General features: G+C 45.0%; 1 protein-coding gene across 3 annotated transcripts in view; it reads right to left on the bottom strand.

The window, feature by feature from the left end:
- Window positions 1-326: 326 nt before the first annotated feature.
- The window catches only part of MTA1 (metastasis associated 1), a 70,177-nt gene continuing 55,776 nt past the window's right edge, over window positions 327-14,727 (bottom strand). The window contains exons 18-21 of one of the 3 annotated variants that reach the window (XM_042874182.1): window positions 12,915-12,926; window positions 8,474-8,505; window positions 5,506-5,657; window positions 327-1,969 (exon numbers count right to left, since the gene is read on the bottom strand). In XM_042874182.1, the coding sequence (XP_042730116.1) occupies window positions 1,831-1,969; window positions 5,506-5,657; window positions 8,474-8,505; window positions 12,915-12,926 (335 nt within the window). In that variant the 3' untranslated portion in view covers window positions 327-1,830. The remainder of the gene's footprint in view (window positions 1,970-5,505; window positions 5,658-8,473; window positions 8,506-12,914; window positions 12,927-14,727) is intronic. The other 2 variants (XM_042874183.1, XM_042874184.1) reach the window with 2 other exon arrangements.

Raw genomic sequence — 14,727 nt, 5'->3', positions numbered from 1 at the left:
CTCAGCCCCTGGGATTTCACTCTGCCACATGTCAGAGCCGTGCCACGAAGCAGCCCACGCACACAAAGGGCTCATTTAGAGCTGTGGCATCCAAGAGGAGGAGGGAGGGAGTCGGATTTTGAAGCACCAGAAATATTTTAACTGCACATTAGGGGAAGCAAGCTGTGAATGACTGCTGCCCTGTACAACATCACTGCTGTGTGAACACTTGGAAGCACAACACAGCTCTCGGACGTAAAGAGGAGCACGGATGTAAAGAGGACCACAACACCGAGGGTCCCAGGGGCTGTGCCAGAAGAGACAAAAAGCAGCTGTTTCACAAAAGCTCACTTTCCAGGTTTATTAAGTAAAGTTAACTGAATCGTTTTCATTTTGTGGGGATTCCTTTCTGCCTCACCCAGCGGGCCGGCAGAGTCGCACAGAATCACGGTTGGACTGTGACAACCCAAATACAACTTTGGCTCATCTCACCGCTGACACATATGGAATGACTTGGGGGGTTATTACATGCTGTGTCTGCTGGAGGCAGGTACATGTACAGATCAGCACAAGTTGCAAATGATAGTTTACATCCTTTCAAAACAGAGCAGGGCATTCAGCAGATGCGCTGCAATGAGAAGACATATGAAAAAGAAATCATACAGACTTGCAAATACATAAGAAGTTCAAGAGATGCAAGAAACCTCAAACACAAGAAATGTCAACGGGGAAAAAAAACACTGAACTTCAGACACAACGTGTTCAAATTAAAACCCGGCTGTAATTTAAATTCTCTTCAGGATGGGAAACAAACAGTAACGCAATTTAAGAGAAACCAGGTTTTGTCCTGGGAGAAGCGTATCCAAAACCACGGATGCACAAACAGGTTCAGAATTCTAAGCAAAATGTCCCTGGGCATTGGTGTACTTGACTCTTGGAGCCAGAGCAAAGCAATTCATCACACTGCTGGGCCTACTGCTGGGTGCTGGTGGCACAACAGCACGTAGGGCTCCAGATGTCAGAGAAGGCAGCGCGCAAACTGCTGGTTGCAGAGAGAAGTGCTACGAGCCACATCTCCCAGGGATTGACAGAGCAAGGGCACCTGACTCCGGCAGCCTGGCCTCCATTGCACACACCGTTAGTGTAATGCTCTGCAAGGGTCTTCAGTTCTCAGCTCACTCCTTTCTCAGCCTGAGTTGTTTCTGTCTTGTGCAGGAGCACAACTGGCCGTGAAAAATTATCCAAAAAACGTAAGGGACAGGACCAAAGAAAACAGGCTGAACCTGGGGCTGGCTCCCAGCTCCTACTTGCAAATATCTGATAGAGGTTGGAAATTTATCTACAAAAGAAATAATATAAATGAAATAAAAAATGGCACCGTCCACAAAATTAAAAAAAAAAACAAACAAACAAACTTACAACACAGCCTCATAAAAACGGCTTTGCAACGAGAGCTCAGTCACAAAATAAGGGTTCTAGCTCTCCGTACATCAGAAGAGGAAACAAAGCTAAAAAGTACTAGTCCACATTCTCTTAATAAGTTAAACTTACTTTCCCTCCCCCTGTCTACAAAAGGGGTAGAAGCAAAGGAGAAAAGAGGCTACCAAAAATAACGAGAAAAAGAAAGAAGAGAGAAGGAGAGAGCGCGCGCAAGAGAGAGCAGTCTGTGGTCGGAGGCTCAGAGCAAGGCTGAGTTCCTTTTAAGGGTTTAAAAGATGCAAAACAGTTCCTCAGAAGTTCCCTCTCTTCAACAGTTAGTTCAATGCTGTAGCCATAGAAACTCAAGTATACATCGGAGGAGAGATTCTTTCAGGCAGATCGGCCGCCATCCGGAGAGCTGCTGAGCGCGTGTTAATCCTCAATGATTATGGGTTCATCATTCATGGGCTGGCGGAGCTGCACTGCCTGCATTGGCCGCAGGATAATGGGCTTGTAAGGGCGTCTGGCGGCTCGCTTGGCTTCGGAGGAGGAAAGCAGCTTGCGGATTTTCCTGCAGACAGTAAGGAAGAAAGGAATGCATTACAGAGACCGAAGGCTTAGGCGTTGCAGGCCTCTCTGTTTCCCCAAGCAAAGCCAGGCCTGCACACGCAGAGGCTGCTCCCTAGCGGGATGGACTGATGCTGTTTATTTTGGCAATGCTTTCCCCGGGGAACTTTTGTTTTCCCATTTATAAACCCATCAATGAAGAGGCCAACTGCATCCAGCGTTCCAGAAGCCTCTCCCTGCAGAGCAGAAGACACCCTGGCCCAGTTTCACAGGACCGGGGTCTGCTGCCATAAATGCATCAAGCAAAATAGTTCCGACAACCTCATCGCTCATTTACTCTGATGCATGCAAGCACATCCACACGACGTGCTGCAGGCAGCTCTGTGGGAATGCACAAAGACAAGCAGCAAATAAGTCTATGGCAGCTCGGGTCACTTCCCTGCCTGCTAATCTAATCCACTGCTGCCATTCCCTGTTTCCCAGCAGGTGCACACAGCTGCCTCTCCCCACAGACACAGCCAGCACCAGCCAGCAGCTCTCCATCCCCACGGAGCTGTGTCACTAGGCTGAGTTCCCACAGGGCAGCTCCAGGGCTGCCACTAACGAGGGAACCAATCCGGCAGCCTTGTTTTTCTTTTTTAATAATTATTTTCTCACTCTCCCCAGTGGGAATGCTACCAAGGCGTCTTCCCCTCCTTATTTCCCCTGCTCTGCATGCACCCAATCTAGAAATGAACAACATTCAAGTTCTGCACTTGTTAAGAGTTTCTCTACACGTTACAAGGCCAGCAACAAGTCTTATTGGAGGCAGGAAGCAGATTTCCATTGGAAGAGAAAGTAAAATACAGATAAAGATACAACAAAGGCTTAAAATTAGCAAAATAAGGTGGAAAGAAACAATACAGAATGACTTTGCTTCCTTCTGTTGATACCAGGCTTAGAGTTGGAGGAAGTGCCTTAGAGAAATCTGCAAAATCAAAGAAGTACACTGTATAATTAACGTGAGGAAATCAATTCCAGAGGATGTTGTGGTGGTCAAAAGCATATAGAGATGAGAAAGGAAGGTGATAAATATTCACAGGAGTAGTCCAGCAGCACCATTATGCACAGCCTTCAACTCAGGAACTGGGACCACAAGGAGGGGTTGATAAGGATGCCTGTCCTGTAGACTCCTTCCTTAAAGGCTTTTTAGCTTTTTCAGTGTCAGAGAGATCTGACACTGCCTGAGAGGAAGGGCAGCCACATGGCTTCACAACCCACAGCCAGACCAGCTGCCCCCCAGAGGGTAACTGCTACATTTCTGATTAGTTGACCTGTGTGTCTGTCGAAAATTCGGTCCCAGCCACATGTATAGACATCTTCACTACAGGTCCCTATTTCTCCAGTTTCTCCTGAAGCTGAAAGGGTATGGGGTGGGGAGGGAAGAGAACTGGGGGGGAAAGCATGCAGGAGCAGGGGAACCTTGAGGGGAGGGTTATTCCAAGACTCATTTTGCTGAAGTCCATCTACTTTTTAGCCAGCAGAGCTGTTCAGTGTCTGTGCTAGACGTGCTGCCATCAGAAAGAATCTCTCCGCAGCTCCACATTCTGATCAGCTCACGCTGTGCCTCACTCACATAAATTATAAAGGCTGAGCTCTGTGCTCTGACGCTTGAATTCAAGAACTTAATACTTTCAATCTACCAACTTCTCAAGCTGCTCCCTCGCAGCTACCCAGTCTTGTAGCACCGTCCTCAACAGTACCACACAAAGGGGACAGAGGGGGGTAAAACTTCAGGAAAACCTGCCTTCCGTGACCGAAAACACAGCCTGGCCCTCAGCTGGAGGACGATATGCAGATAGCGCTGTTAGATTGATTGCTACGGAGCCTACACAAAGCTCAGCTTGTTCCGGAGTTCACAAACAAGCCTTACATTCCTGACACTGGAATGCAGCAGATGGCTCAGGGAAAAGTTAGAGGTGAAATGCCCAACAGAAAACCCGTGCCTCTCACAATGCTACATGGCTCAAAGCTTCCCTGCTTTTCAGCAGGCTGCCAAACGTCTCTTTTCACATTCATCAGGCAGCAAAGCTGCTGGACAAAGAAGCCTGTTCTTATTTTCTTTTGAAGAGATACCATCTTACTGAACTGATGCCTATTGCTGTGCTCTGATTGCCACGTCTGAGATGTGCTGCTTGCAGTGAGACTGGTCCTTCCTGCCTTGGTCTGTAAGCAGTGCTCACATCCAAGCCCGCAGCTGATACATGTTCTCTCCGTTCTGTACAGATCAAAGAGCAGGGCTCTGTGGTTATATTGAGACATTTCTACCACAGATCTGTAGTACTGCTTGTGGCCGGGACGATAAACGTGGCAAGCAGTTTTTTTTTGCAATCGGAGGATCATGAAATATGCCTCGAGCATGTGAGGATTGAGTTAGAGATTGAAAGCCTTGCATTTGCCATGGCACGTGGATGTGTCAGAGCTGGAGATCTGTAAAGGGATCCCAGCACCGCTTCATCAGAGCAAGATGACAGGAATAAAGACATGCTTCCCTTAAAAACTAATGAATTCTCTCACTTTGCTTTCTATTATACAGCAGATCCCACTGTTTACTTTCACAGCACCTCACAGAAAGAGAAGGAAAAGAAGAACAGAGAGGCTAATGACATGAACCGGGGTGAAATGCACAGGTGGATGGTAACTGGAACATCACCACCTCAGCTCATGTACAAAGCCCACTGCTAGAAACAGAACAGTCACTTGACTCCTGAAATGCTTTGCAGGATAAGGAGGAGGTTGAGGACATCACAGCTCTGAACCAGCCACGCACTTCATGATTAATAAAAGAATGCTCAAAAACAGCATCTTATTTAGTAGTACCACAGAGAACAAGCACCCAAAGCTCACATCCTCCTTGGTTAATTGTAAGGACACAGGCACTCCATAGTTGTCACGCCTGTCTCTGCTAGGTGCTGGGCAGAAAGCTGCTGTTCCTGCCTCCTGGGGGGCACAAATGATGTTCTGGGAAGCAATATGACAGATTTCAGCGTGCAAGAAGGCATACAGGGCAATGCAACATCAACAAATTATTGCGGCCAAGAATCTGCACCAGGGGAGATTTGTGCTCCAAGAGTGGATGACGCTGTGCATAATTCAGCAGTTTTCAGTGTATGTAAACATAAAAGCTTTTATAGCAAGGCAGAGCAGTGAATGCAGTGCAGCTCCTCAGCATTACCAATGCACCAGAAGGCCCTATTCTGTTTCTGATACATTGGGATAGGATCTCCACAGGCATTTATAGGTCTAAACCAGGTGAATGTCTCTCTTGTCTTCTTCACCTTACTGCTCATATTTTAAAGGAATTGCTCAGGAACAAGAATCTGTTTTTTTCTTGAATGTAAGCACAGGACGAGGCACTAAGACATGAGACATATCCAGCTAAGCCTCTATGAGTCTAAGCACCAGCAGCAGTGCCTGTATGCAGTCTGCAGCAGTAACCTCCACGTGGAACAGACACCAGAAGACATCCCTTGAATCCTCCTAAAAGCCCAAGCTTCTCACCTGGTTTCTTCAGTGGCCATGTAGAAAACATCATCTGGTGCATCAATCCAGTTCATCCTCCTCCTTTTCACTGGAGGCATGGATCCACCACGAATTAATCGGACTTTTGTTGGGTATGATTTCCCATTGAGCAGCAAGTTTCGGCTTGGTCCCTGACGTGATACATAAAAAAGTACAGTTATGGGCTGCAACAAGCCTGCAACAGCACGTGATAAGCGCTCAAAGGAGAAGAGAATTAAAAGTTTGCATATTAGTTGTTCAGAGGTTCTGGGAAACATGTACCCTTCTTGCCCATGACTGAATGCAGAATTCACACAGAAGCAATTGTCCACAAGCAGTAGAAGTTAGGCACCTCCATTATACAACAGGGCAGCAATACTTCAGCGACAGAACAAATTGCAAATGGAAGCCATCACCAATAATCTGTTGTTTGTGCCTGAAAGATGACATCGTGTTTGAAAGACTGAGCACGTGACTTAGGTTTCAGCTGCTACCATAAACCTAGGGCAACTCCATTGATTCCAGGGAAGGAAGTCTAGTTACACAGCATGTGAAATAGAAAAGTTTGAATTTACATTTATTCTGGGGCACCAAACTTACCCACGTCCTTTTTGTTGTAAAGAGGTTGTTATTTAATGATGATGGTATATAATTGCAACAAGTTATTGTAAACAAATCTACAACTACAAAGCTTAGCTTCTTTCATCACAAAATCTCTTTAGCATTTAACAACACAGATTTCCCAAATAGAATACATTCACTTTGTGAAATGACAAAGCTATCATTTTCCACACCCACAGCCCCCTTCCACTCAACTGGAAAAATGTGAGCTGTTAATAAGAGAGGTGCAGATGCAAGGGAGCAAAGGATTAAGCTTCGCAAATGCAGCTGTCCTTGATCATTTGAAGTCCAGTTCTGCTGCCCCTCTTCCTGCTGATTAGCACACTGAGAAATCCCACTGAAATTGGTAACACTGGACAGTCAGGAAAGATGCAAAATAAGGGCCCAGAAAAAATGGATATGCATGAATTAAAGCTGGTCAGAAAATGCCAAGAAATGCCACAACATTTAATTCTGGTACATCACAGGCTAGACCACCTCCCCTGCTGCACCAAGGCTTCCCATTGACCATGAAATGGGAAACTGAGCACATTCAGGAGGGACGTCCCACCTGGCAGAGCCACCTCAAAGGGAAAGGAGGGGACACTCAAGCCCTAAAATGGGCAGCTGATGGCAAAAACCCACTCAACTTATTATAAGCAGACTTCAGTTCGTTCAACAAGAGAGGAAAAAAACCACCCTGCATCTGACGTGTTCTATCTGAGGAGAAAATAAAAATTGATTTATGACCTTTTTTGACCAGCCTTAATCAACTATGTTAGACATACCTGCTTCTTGTCAAACAAGAGGGTTTGAGGCCAAACAAACAAAACCCCACCCTTTAGAATCCTAAGCTCTTTAAAACTGTTGTACACAAGTGCAGTAACAATTTGATTTCTTAGTTGCCCAGCTCCATGATATTATACACAACAATTTTAGCACCACAGCAAACCACGGAAATACCTGAAGAAATTGCTTTTACATTCCAGGTTTATTAAGGAAAAGGTTTCCATTGAAAGACTTTTGTCTCCTCTGCCCCTCCAGATTTCTCCAAGAACATTCTTCCACTCATGTTATGACGGAAAGTTCCTCCCCATGTGCTATATATGCAGAACAACTCCCAAGAGAGTTCTTGGAAATACCTAGGAGGGGGACCTGTGTGCTTCAGTCACCTTTCCTCTGCCTGCACAGAGCAACGTTTCAAATGGCACATCCTGAAACATGGACCTTCAGTTTTCAGTTCAGTAGCATCTTTTATTGAGCAACCAGAAGTGAGGCAGTTCTGGGTCCCCACCCTTGTAGCTAACAAGTGTTAGGTTGTCACACTGCACTGAGCTGGTTTATACAGCAGACACAAACAAGTAGCCAGTCTCCTCCAATGCCACGAGAAATGTAATTTGCCACTTCGTATCAGATGCTCAAGTAAGCAACCAGATGAATGCTTCATTATTTCCAGCTGAACAGCATTCTCCAGGTACAGCCTCCTGCTACTGCCCACCAGCTGAGCATGTCACTATGTCGAATACTTGTGGTCACTCTTTGGTGCCCATCGTTCAGACCCGATTTATCCGTGTTGGTGTGACTCTGCTGACACTAATGCACTGTGGCAGCTCACCTGCTGAGGCCAACTCCACTTCATCAGCACCCCAAGCAGATCTTCTCTGGCCAGAAATACAATTATGCTTCAAGCTCTCTCCCACGAGCAGAGAGATGTGAGACTGAGGTCTCACAAAAACTACCAGTGAAGGGGCAAAGTGATGCACAGCCTTTGTGCTGGGCCCTTCTCATGACGTTCACTCTGGTGCGACAGCATTTTGCCAGAGATGCGTCAGTCAGACTGGCTATTTGCTTCTGTCCTTTGATAAATCTCAGCATCGTGGATGAAAGGAATCGTTATTACTCCAGAAAAAAATAAAGGAACACAAAAGAACAAGCATTCTCAGAAGACAACTCACACACCAACTTCCTAAAGAAAAAAACAAAACAGAACAGACTTTTCCAAACAAACCCTTCCATCATGTAAGCCTTCCTCCTTCAGTGAAACACGTTCCATCTAGAAACACATCCCAGAGCTTTGCTATAAACAGCCACTCAGTTTCCATAGGAGCAGAAAGAAAATGTTCCATTCAGAACAATCTCACTGATGTAATCACTGATTTCAGTTTTCAATTTTATTCAGTCATTTGGACCTTTCATATGCCCCAAAATAATTGTTTATTCAAGTTTCCTGAGGAACTGGGAAGCGTGACCAGCTGCAAACAGCAAAGATGGAAGTGAAACACTACGGTTTAATGGGGTGTTCTATCTAGAGAGGGTTAATAGTAATTGTTTTTCTTTTCCCTGTTTGGTTAAATGAGCATTCTCTTACCATTTGTCTGGTTTGTCCGTGGTTAGGCAGACCTAACAAACAGGAAAGAGAATAGAGCTGGTAAGACCATTGCTTTGCCAAGACAGAAAAAGTACAAAATCAAAACACGCAACTACGATTGCAACTGTGTTGTTTTGCTCAATAGTTTTCTACCAAACTAACTTCTCCCCTCCTTGGAACGTAACTGGGAAAAGAGCTTCCTTAACAAGGTGATTGCAGAGCAGAGCCCCCAGATTAAAAGCATTTCATTTGCTCAGTCTTCTCTCCATTTACTCACACTGTCAAACTACCACTGCGAGTACACCTCCTCTTTTAGACCTGAAGTTTTCCTCAAGTCCTTGGGAAAAACTGATGTTCTGGTTTTATTGAGGAATTTACTGGTACCGAGAAGGGAGAAAGTAGAAGGTATTATACTGTCAAGACAGCAACAAGTAACATCTTTCCTGTCATCCCTAGGTGCCCAGGGAACAACGTGCTCAGATGTCAGCTCTGAGCTTTTAGCAAGCAGACTGCAGAGATAACCTGCTCTCACCTACCACCGCTAAATCCTTCCCCAGGCTCAGCCCCATTTATCACTGAGCACAGCCCTCCATGCAAAACCCTCCTCCAGCAGCACAACCTGTGCAAGGAGGCACCAGGGCTTGGTTTTACTCGATTGCCACTTCCTACCCCATCAGACACCCCATCACACCACCATGAGGTATGCGCTGCGCTGTTCCTCACTAAGATGAGAGCCTGCAGGTCTTGGCACACAAGAGAACAAAGTGCTGCTCTAAGGCAGCAGAGTACGGCACAGAAAGGACCAGTAGATCTAAGAAACACTTTTGTTACGACTACTTGGTTTCCTGATCCTAGGAAACATCATGCCATTAACACTAAAGCTCCAAACCATGTTTCTCAGCCCCTTCTGGCTGAAAAGCAAGAAGGTTGGTGTAACAAAGCAAACACACAGTACTGGTACCAGCTACAGAAGCAGTGACTAACTCTGCCTTCACATTACTAACAAGTTTCCCAGCACAACTCTTTCAGTCTGGCATTTGCTGTTTCCCACTGTTAGCTAGCTAAGCTGGGATAAAAACAGCAAAATATGGAACCCAGCAAGAATAGACAGTACAGGTGATGGCCTGTACTCCAGCAGATTCCTTGAAATCCTCCTTGGTAAGAGCAAACAGGATGCACTCGTGGCAGGTACAGCAGGAAATACAAGGCACAGTGATGTACTGTGAAGACACTACTGAGAAGGGCGCAGTGGGGGATACCTTGCTGAGCACTGAGCATCACAACACCACATTAGCAATCAACAGTTTACATAAGGTTTACACCAAGTTTGTTTTCATTCAGTAGAGATGTATGTTATTGGCTACTTCAAATGTGAAGACACATGCTTTTTGCAATGTTTTTTGGTTAAGTATCCAAAGAGATGAAGAAGCAGTGCCAAGATGACTTCCACCAAATCTGCAGAACAGATGTGCCATGCACCAAGATGACCAGTAACAACCTCTGGATATTAACAGAAGCGACATGAGTGCCAGATAACTGCTCCTCTTTCACACAGAAGCAGCAACATCCAGCTGCAGGCAGCTGCCTGTGCCTGAACAAAGAGACAGTGCCTGCTGGGACAGCACAGCCAGCAGGACATGGCCCAGAGCCACTGGCTGCAGACCAGAAGCTGAGCTTTAGGGCTTGCTTTCTTCCTCTCCCTTCCCTAACAGGAAGATAGTACTTCCCTCATTCACAGGATCTCTGGGAGATGTAAATCCATGGATGCTACGCCTTGGACTGAAGCCATGCATTTCTTGCTAACTACACTCAGGATTAGCTCTTTTTTCATACTAGGGAATATGAGCCTACAGGAGCAGCTGATACGTGGCTCCTGCTGTGATGACTACTGCTGGTTGTACATCAGACAGTAGAACTGTTAATCCTCAGCACCAGAATTAACCCAGAATATTCCAGGAGATGCTGGCACTGGCACAGGCTGAGGGCCAGCTCTGAGCCCCAGAGCTTCCAGTCCTCAGACAGTGAGGAAATGGTGGTCTACAACAGGACACCCTCACTCATAAGCTCTGGCTTCTGGAATAAAATGCATGAAACAAAATATTGCTTCAGTAAAATAAGACACAAAAAAAATACGACTTCCATACAATTCATACTCTTGCTACCATAGCAATAAGGCAGCAGTTAGCTACTTCTCCCCTTAGTCACATTCTGATAACTAGAGTTTGAAGGAATCAATATGAAAACAAACACTGAAAAGACCAGCTTCAGTTTGCAATAAAAATAATCACAGTACAAGTATAAGCAGCTGAAGTGCTGCTGCTAAGTGAGCAGCTTTTACCCAGATCAGTCACCTAAGAGGAGCAGACAGCATAACATCTGCAACACACTGCAGCACATCTGCCACAGCAACAGGATGCAGCTGTGCTGGAAACCATGGATCCTCACCCAGAGGTTTTAGTGGCTTCTTTGTAAGAGATGAGGTCTATCAGAGATGCACCTGTAAGAACTGAGTATCACAAAGAAAAACATCTACAATGACGATTCCAAGCAAGTCTTTCACTGTTTTGCAGTCAAAGACACTGACACACGTTCTAAAACCTCAAGACCATGTGTTTTGTTTTTTTTTTTTCCTGTAGCACTGAGAAAGCTCAAGGCACTACAAGAACTCTTCCCATTCAGTTCCTCCTGCCAAAATTTCCACTACTTATTGAAAGTACCAGGAGGTCCCAGAAGATTAGGTGAAGATGAGCCAAGAAACATATACCTGCAGGTGCCCTTTGCCACAGACCCTTCTATACTGTTACCAAAATGGCAGCCAAACAACTAAGCAGAGCACAGAGCTTAAAAGAGATCCTGGAGCAAGCCTCCACTCCTGACAACTTGGTGACTTTGGTTCCCCAGGCATAAGCACAATTACAGATGAGATTTCAGTCCAAAATGGTCACAGCAGGTCACAACGGTCCACTGAACCCTCTACTCTGGCAAGATCAAAGCTGCAGATATCACCCCTTGATCTACCAACCTGGTTCTTCTCACATAACAATCTCCTACCACTTGGAGCTAATTCTCACTTTAATAAGGGAGTAAAAAGCAAACAGTAACTTCCTGCACCACCCATAGCAATACCCCAGAGCACCCCAGGGGGTAAGGAGAGCTGGCACCAACACCTGGAGGGGAAGGTGGGCTCTGGTTGGGATGGGAGAGCAAACCAGCACACCCAGTCCCTCTGGCACCTGAGGAGAGACTTGCATGCCCATTGCTGCTGCAATTCTGGTTACTGCAAGACGACCCTAGCACCCGAATACTATCCAGAAACCACTCCCATAGCTCAAATTCAGCCTTTTTCCTTTTCTAAGCCATACATAACACATAACTGCCATGCTGAAAAGGAGGTGAGCCTAAATCTTCAGCAGCACACCCAGCGTTGCTTGGAGTGGAGGTATTTTCAGCTATCACGAAGAAGCTACAGAATAAGCATCAAGTATTGCTGTTCTCCTACTTGGCTACAAGTCTTCCAGCACTTCTCTGTGCTGGAACATACACACCACTGCCTATACACTTACAGACCATATGACAGTGCAGCACAACAAGTGTGCACAGACCTAACCCTGGTATCAAGGAAGAAGAGGAGCCCAGCCTCCAACCCCTGGACATACACTGATGCTTTTTCATTCTTTGTTCCTAGATCTTACTCACTCCACTCTTCAGCTTATGCACCATGCAGAAAAACACAGGTTCTCCATCTTGTGTAAGCCTCATTTTTTAATTTTTTCAATCTGTACAGACACCAATCACTCACTGATGGCATTTTGCTTTCACTTCTGCTTACTGAAGAGAAGTATCACACAGAACATGCAATATGCAGCACCATTCATAAGCACATCTTCAGTCACAAGGAAAACTGAGAACTCAGACAATACTTTCACAACCAGTCAGCTTAAAATGCAGGCCACGCTAAAATACATTGCTTTCCAGATCCACATGCTCTTTATATGCATTTTCCTTTTCCAGAAGCACTCCTGCTGGGACTCCATCTTTCCTAGCCGTAACAAAAACACCAACAGTACCACATTTGTGAGCAAGCTATTAAAAAAAAAAAGCAGCATGCATGAATGAGGTATGATGAACAAGGATTTTGTTTCCAGGTTAGCAGTTCACTGGCAAAAAAACAATAAAATCTGTGTTGACATACACACACACACACACACAGTTTTTGCAAGCCTGCAAGAAGGCCTTAGTGTCTCTCTGACACTGCTGAGAGTGTGTTCCCATTGTGAATGGATTGAGGGCCCACCTTCCAGCAAACAAAGGCTATAAACCTTCAGGAACACAAGTGCAACAAGCAGAACAGGTCAGAAATTGTACCTGACACCACCTGGACTAACGTTTTCTTCAAATTCTGTTGTATATGAAAACAATGTTAAAATTGCAATTTACTTACCTAGGTAAGTTCCTACCAAGATTGGCAAAGGAAAAGGAAAAAAAAGATCTAAGGTTAAAAAAAGGGAAAGGTTCACATAGTTCAGAATACAGTAGCCCAGCCCCATGCAACAAATACAGAGACACAGACTGATTTGTTTGTAATGGAACACAGAAGTGATTGCTTGTTGGACAGATAAACCCAAGACAACATTAAACAACCAGCATTCCAAATAAGTAAATCCAAACAGAGCAGCTTGAACTTTGTACGAGTAGTTGTCCATTATCCACCTCCTTCATTTAACCCCTGCACACAAACTGTGCTGGATTTGGACAGATGTTCCTAAAACATTCAGTCTAAGAGTTCACACTGATGTGCTCTGCAGTGCCTCACAGATGATGTGGTTGTTGGTGCAAAGCTGGACCTTCCAGATACAGGGAGCCATTGGCCAAGCAGGTCCTGGCTCCATCTGAACGTATCTCACTGCTACTCACCCTCATTCCTAAAAGGCATAGTACACTCTGACAAGTGTAACACACTGAGTGGTTAAGCAAAAAGTCATCAAGCCACACAGCTCGCTGCTTTAGGGCTTGGTGATTCTAATTATATGGACTAGAAATCACTGAATTACTTGCTGTTGTTAGAATTAAGAGTACTGTACTTTATATATGTATATATATACACACATATGACATGTGTATATACGATACATATCACACAGACTCCACATACACACAGAAATTCAGGCTTTGTATCATTGAGGTCATTTGCAATTCCGCCTTTGCATTCTTAATCATTCATTTCTTCATTTATTTCTTCTCAGATTAATTGCACCTGCTCCCAACAAGGCCTTGGGATATGCTCTCTACTTGCATTAAAACAATATTTACATCTTATTCTGTGCCATCGCTCATAAATTAAATGGTTTTCACTCTTTGTTCCAGAGTGAAAAGTCCGTCTCCCCATTTCATTTCCAGTTCCTTCTCCATAGCAGCAAAAGAAACTCATCATAGCATCACGGCTAAGCTGGAGACAGTGGGGAAAAAGAAATAAATAATTCAACATCTGAATACAAAACACTAAGTAAAATTCTCCAAAATAACCTCTGCTTTTGACATAAGATCTAACCAAACAAACTGCACAGGCGCCTGGGTACAAGCAGCATCACAAGCTACCTGCCATTCCTCCCAGCAATGCCACTGCTGGCAAGAAATAGTCTGCCTCAAGCAGCACCAAGCATCTTTGATCCTGGCCTTAGCATTACACTGAGCTGGACATCAATAGCTCAAGCCAGGACTTCTCACAGTACTGCATCCTTATTTCCCAAGGGAGCGATACTGGCACTTGTTTACAGCCATTCCTGGATGTGCAGGGGTACTGGCCAGGTATCCTCAACTTTGGAAGTGCCACTGCTGATAAAGGCAGAATCTTAATGCACTTTATGCATCAAGGTAACATCAGTTTTTTTTGCAAAGCCTAAGTCATTCCAAAGGTGCTTTCTGGCTCAGTCCGGTTTCCCACCCAGCTGATGCCAGAGAACATCCCTGTATTTCCACTGCAACAGCTGTTATTGATCACAAATACTATTTCAATGTTCATGTTCATCTCTTAATAATTACACTAATGCCACTCTAGGCTCACAGAGGTGTAATGCTTCCAGCTCCAGGAGTTCATTCATGTTGTCACAGAAGGAGCTGAGAAACAACAAACCAGAACACATTAAACTTGATCAACACTCCATTTTGTTCTAGAAACACCCAGCAGCAGAAGCAAGGTATTCCAACAGTTAATTCATCTCACTCAAAGATCTGCAGCTTGTTTCCAGCCCAAGTCT

Source organism: Lagopus leucura, unplaced genomic scaffold, assembly GCF_019238085.1.
Source record: "Lagopus leucura isolate 7727_CA_CO unplaced genomic scaffold, USGS_WTPT01 Super-Scaffold_100009, whole genome shotgun sequence".
Lineage (NCBI taxonomy): Eukaryota > Metazoa > Chordata > Aves > Galliformes > Phasianidae > Lagopus > Lagopus leucura.
The sequence above is the reverse complement of the archived record's forward strand: the minus strand, read 5'-3'. Positions and strand labels throughout refer to the sequence as shown.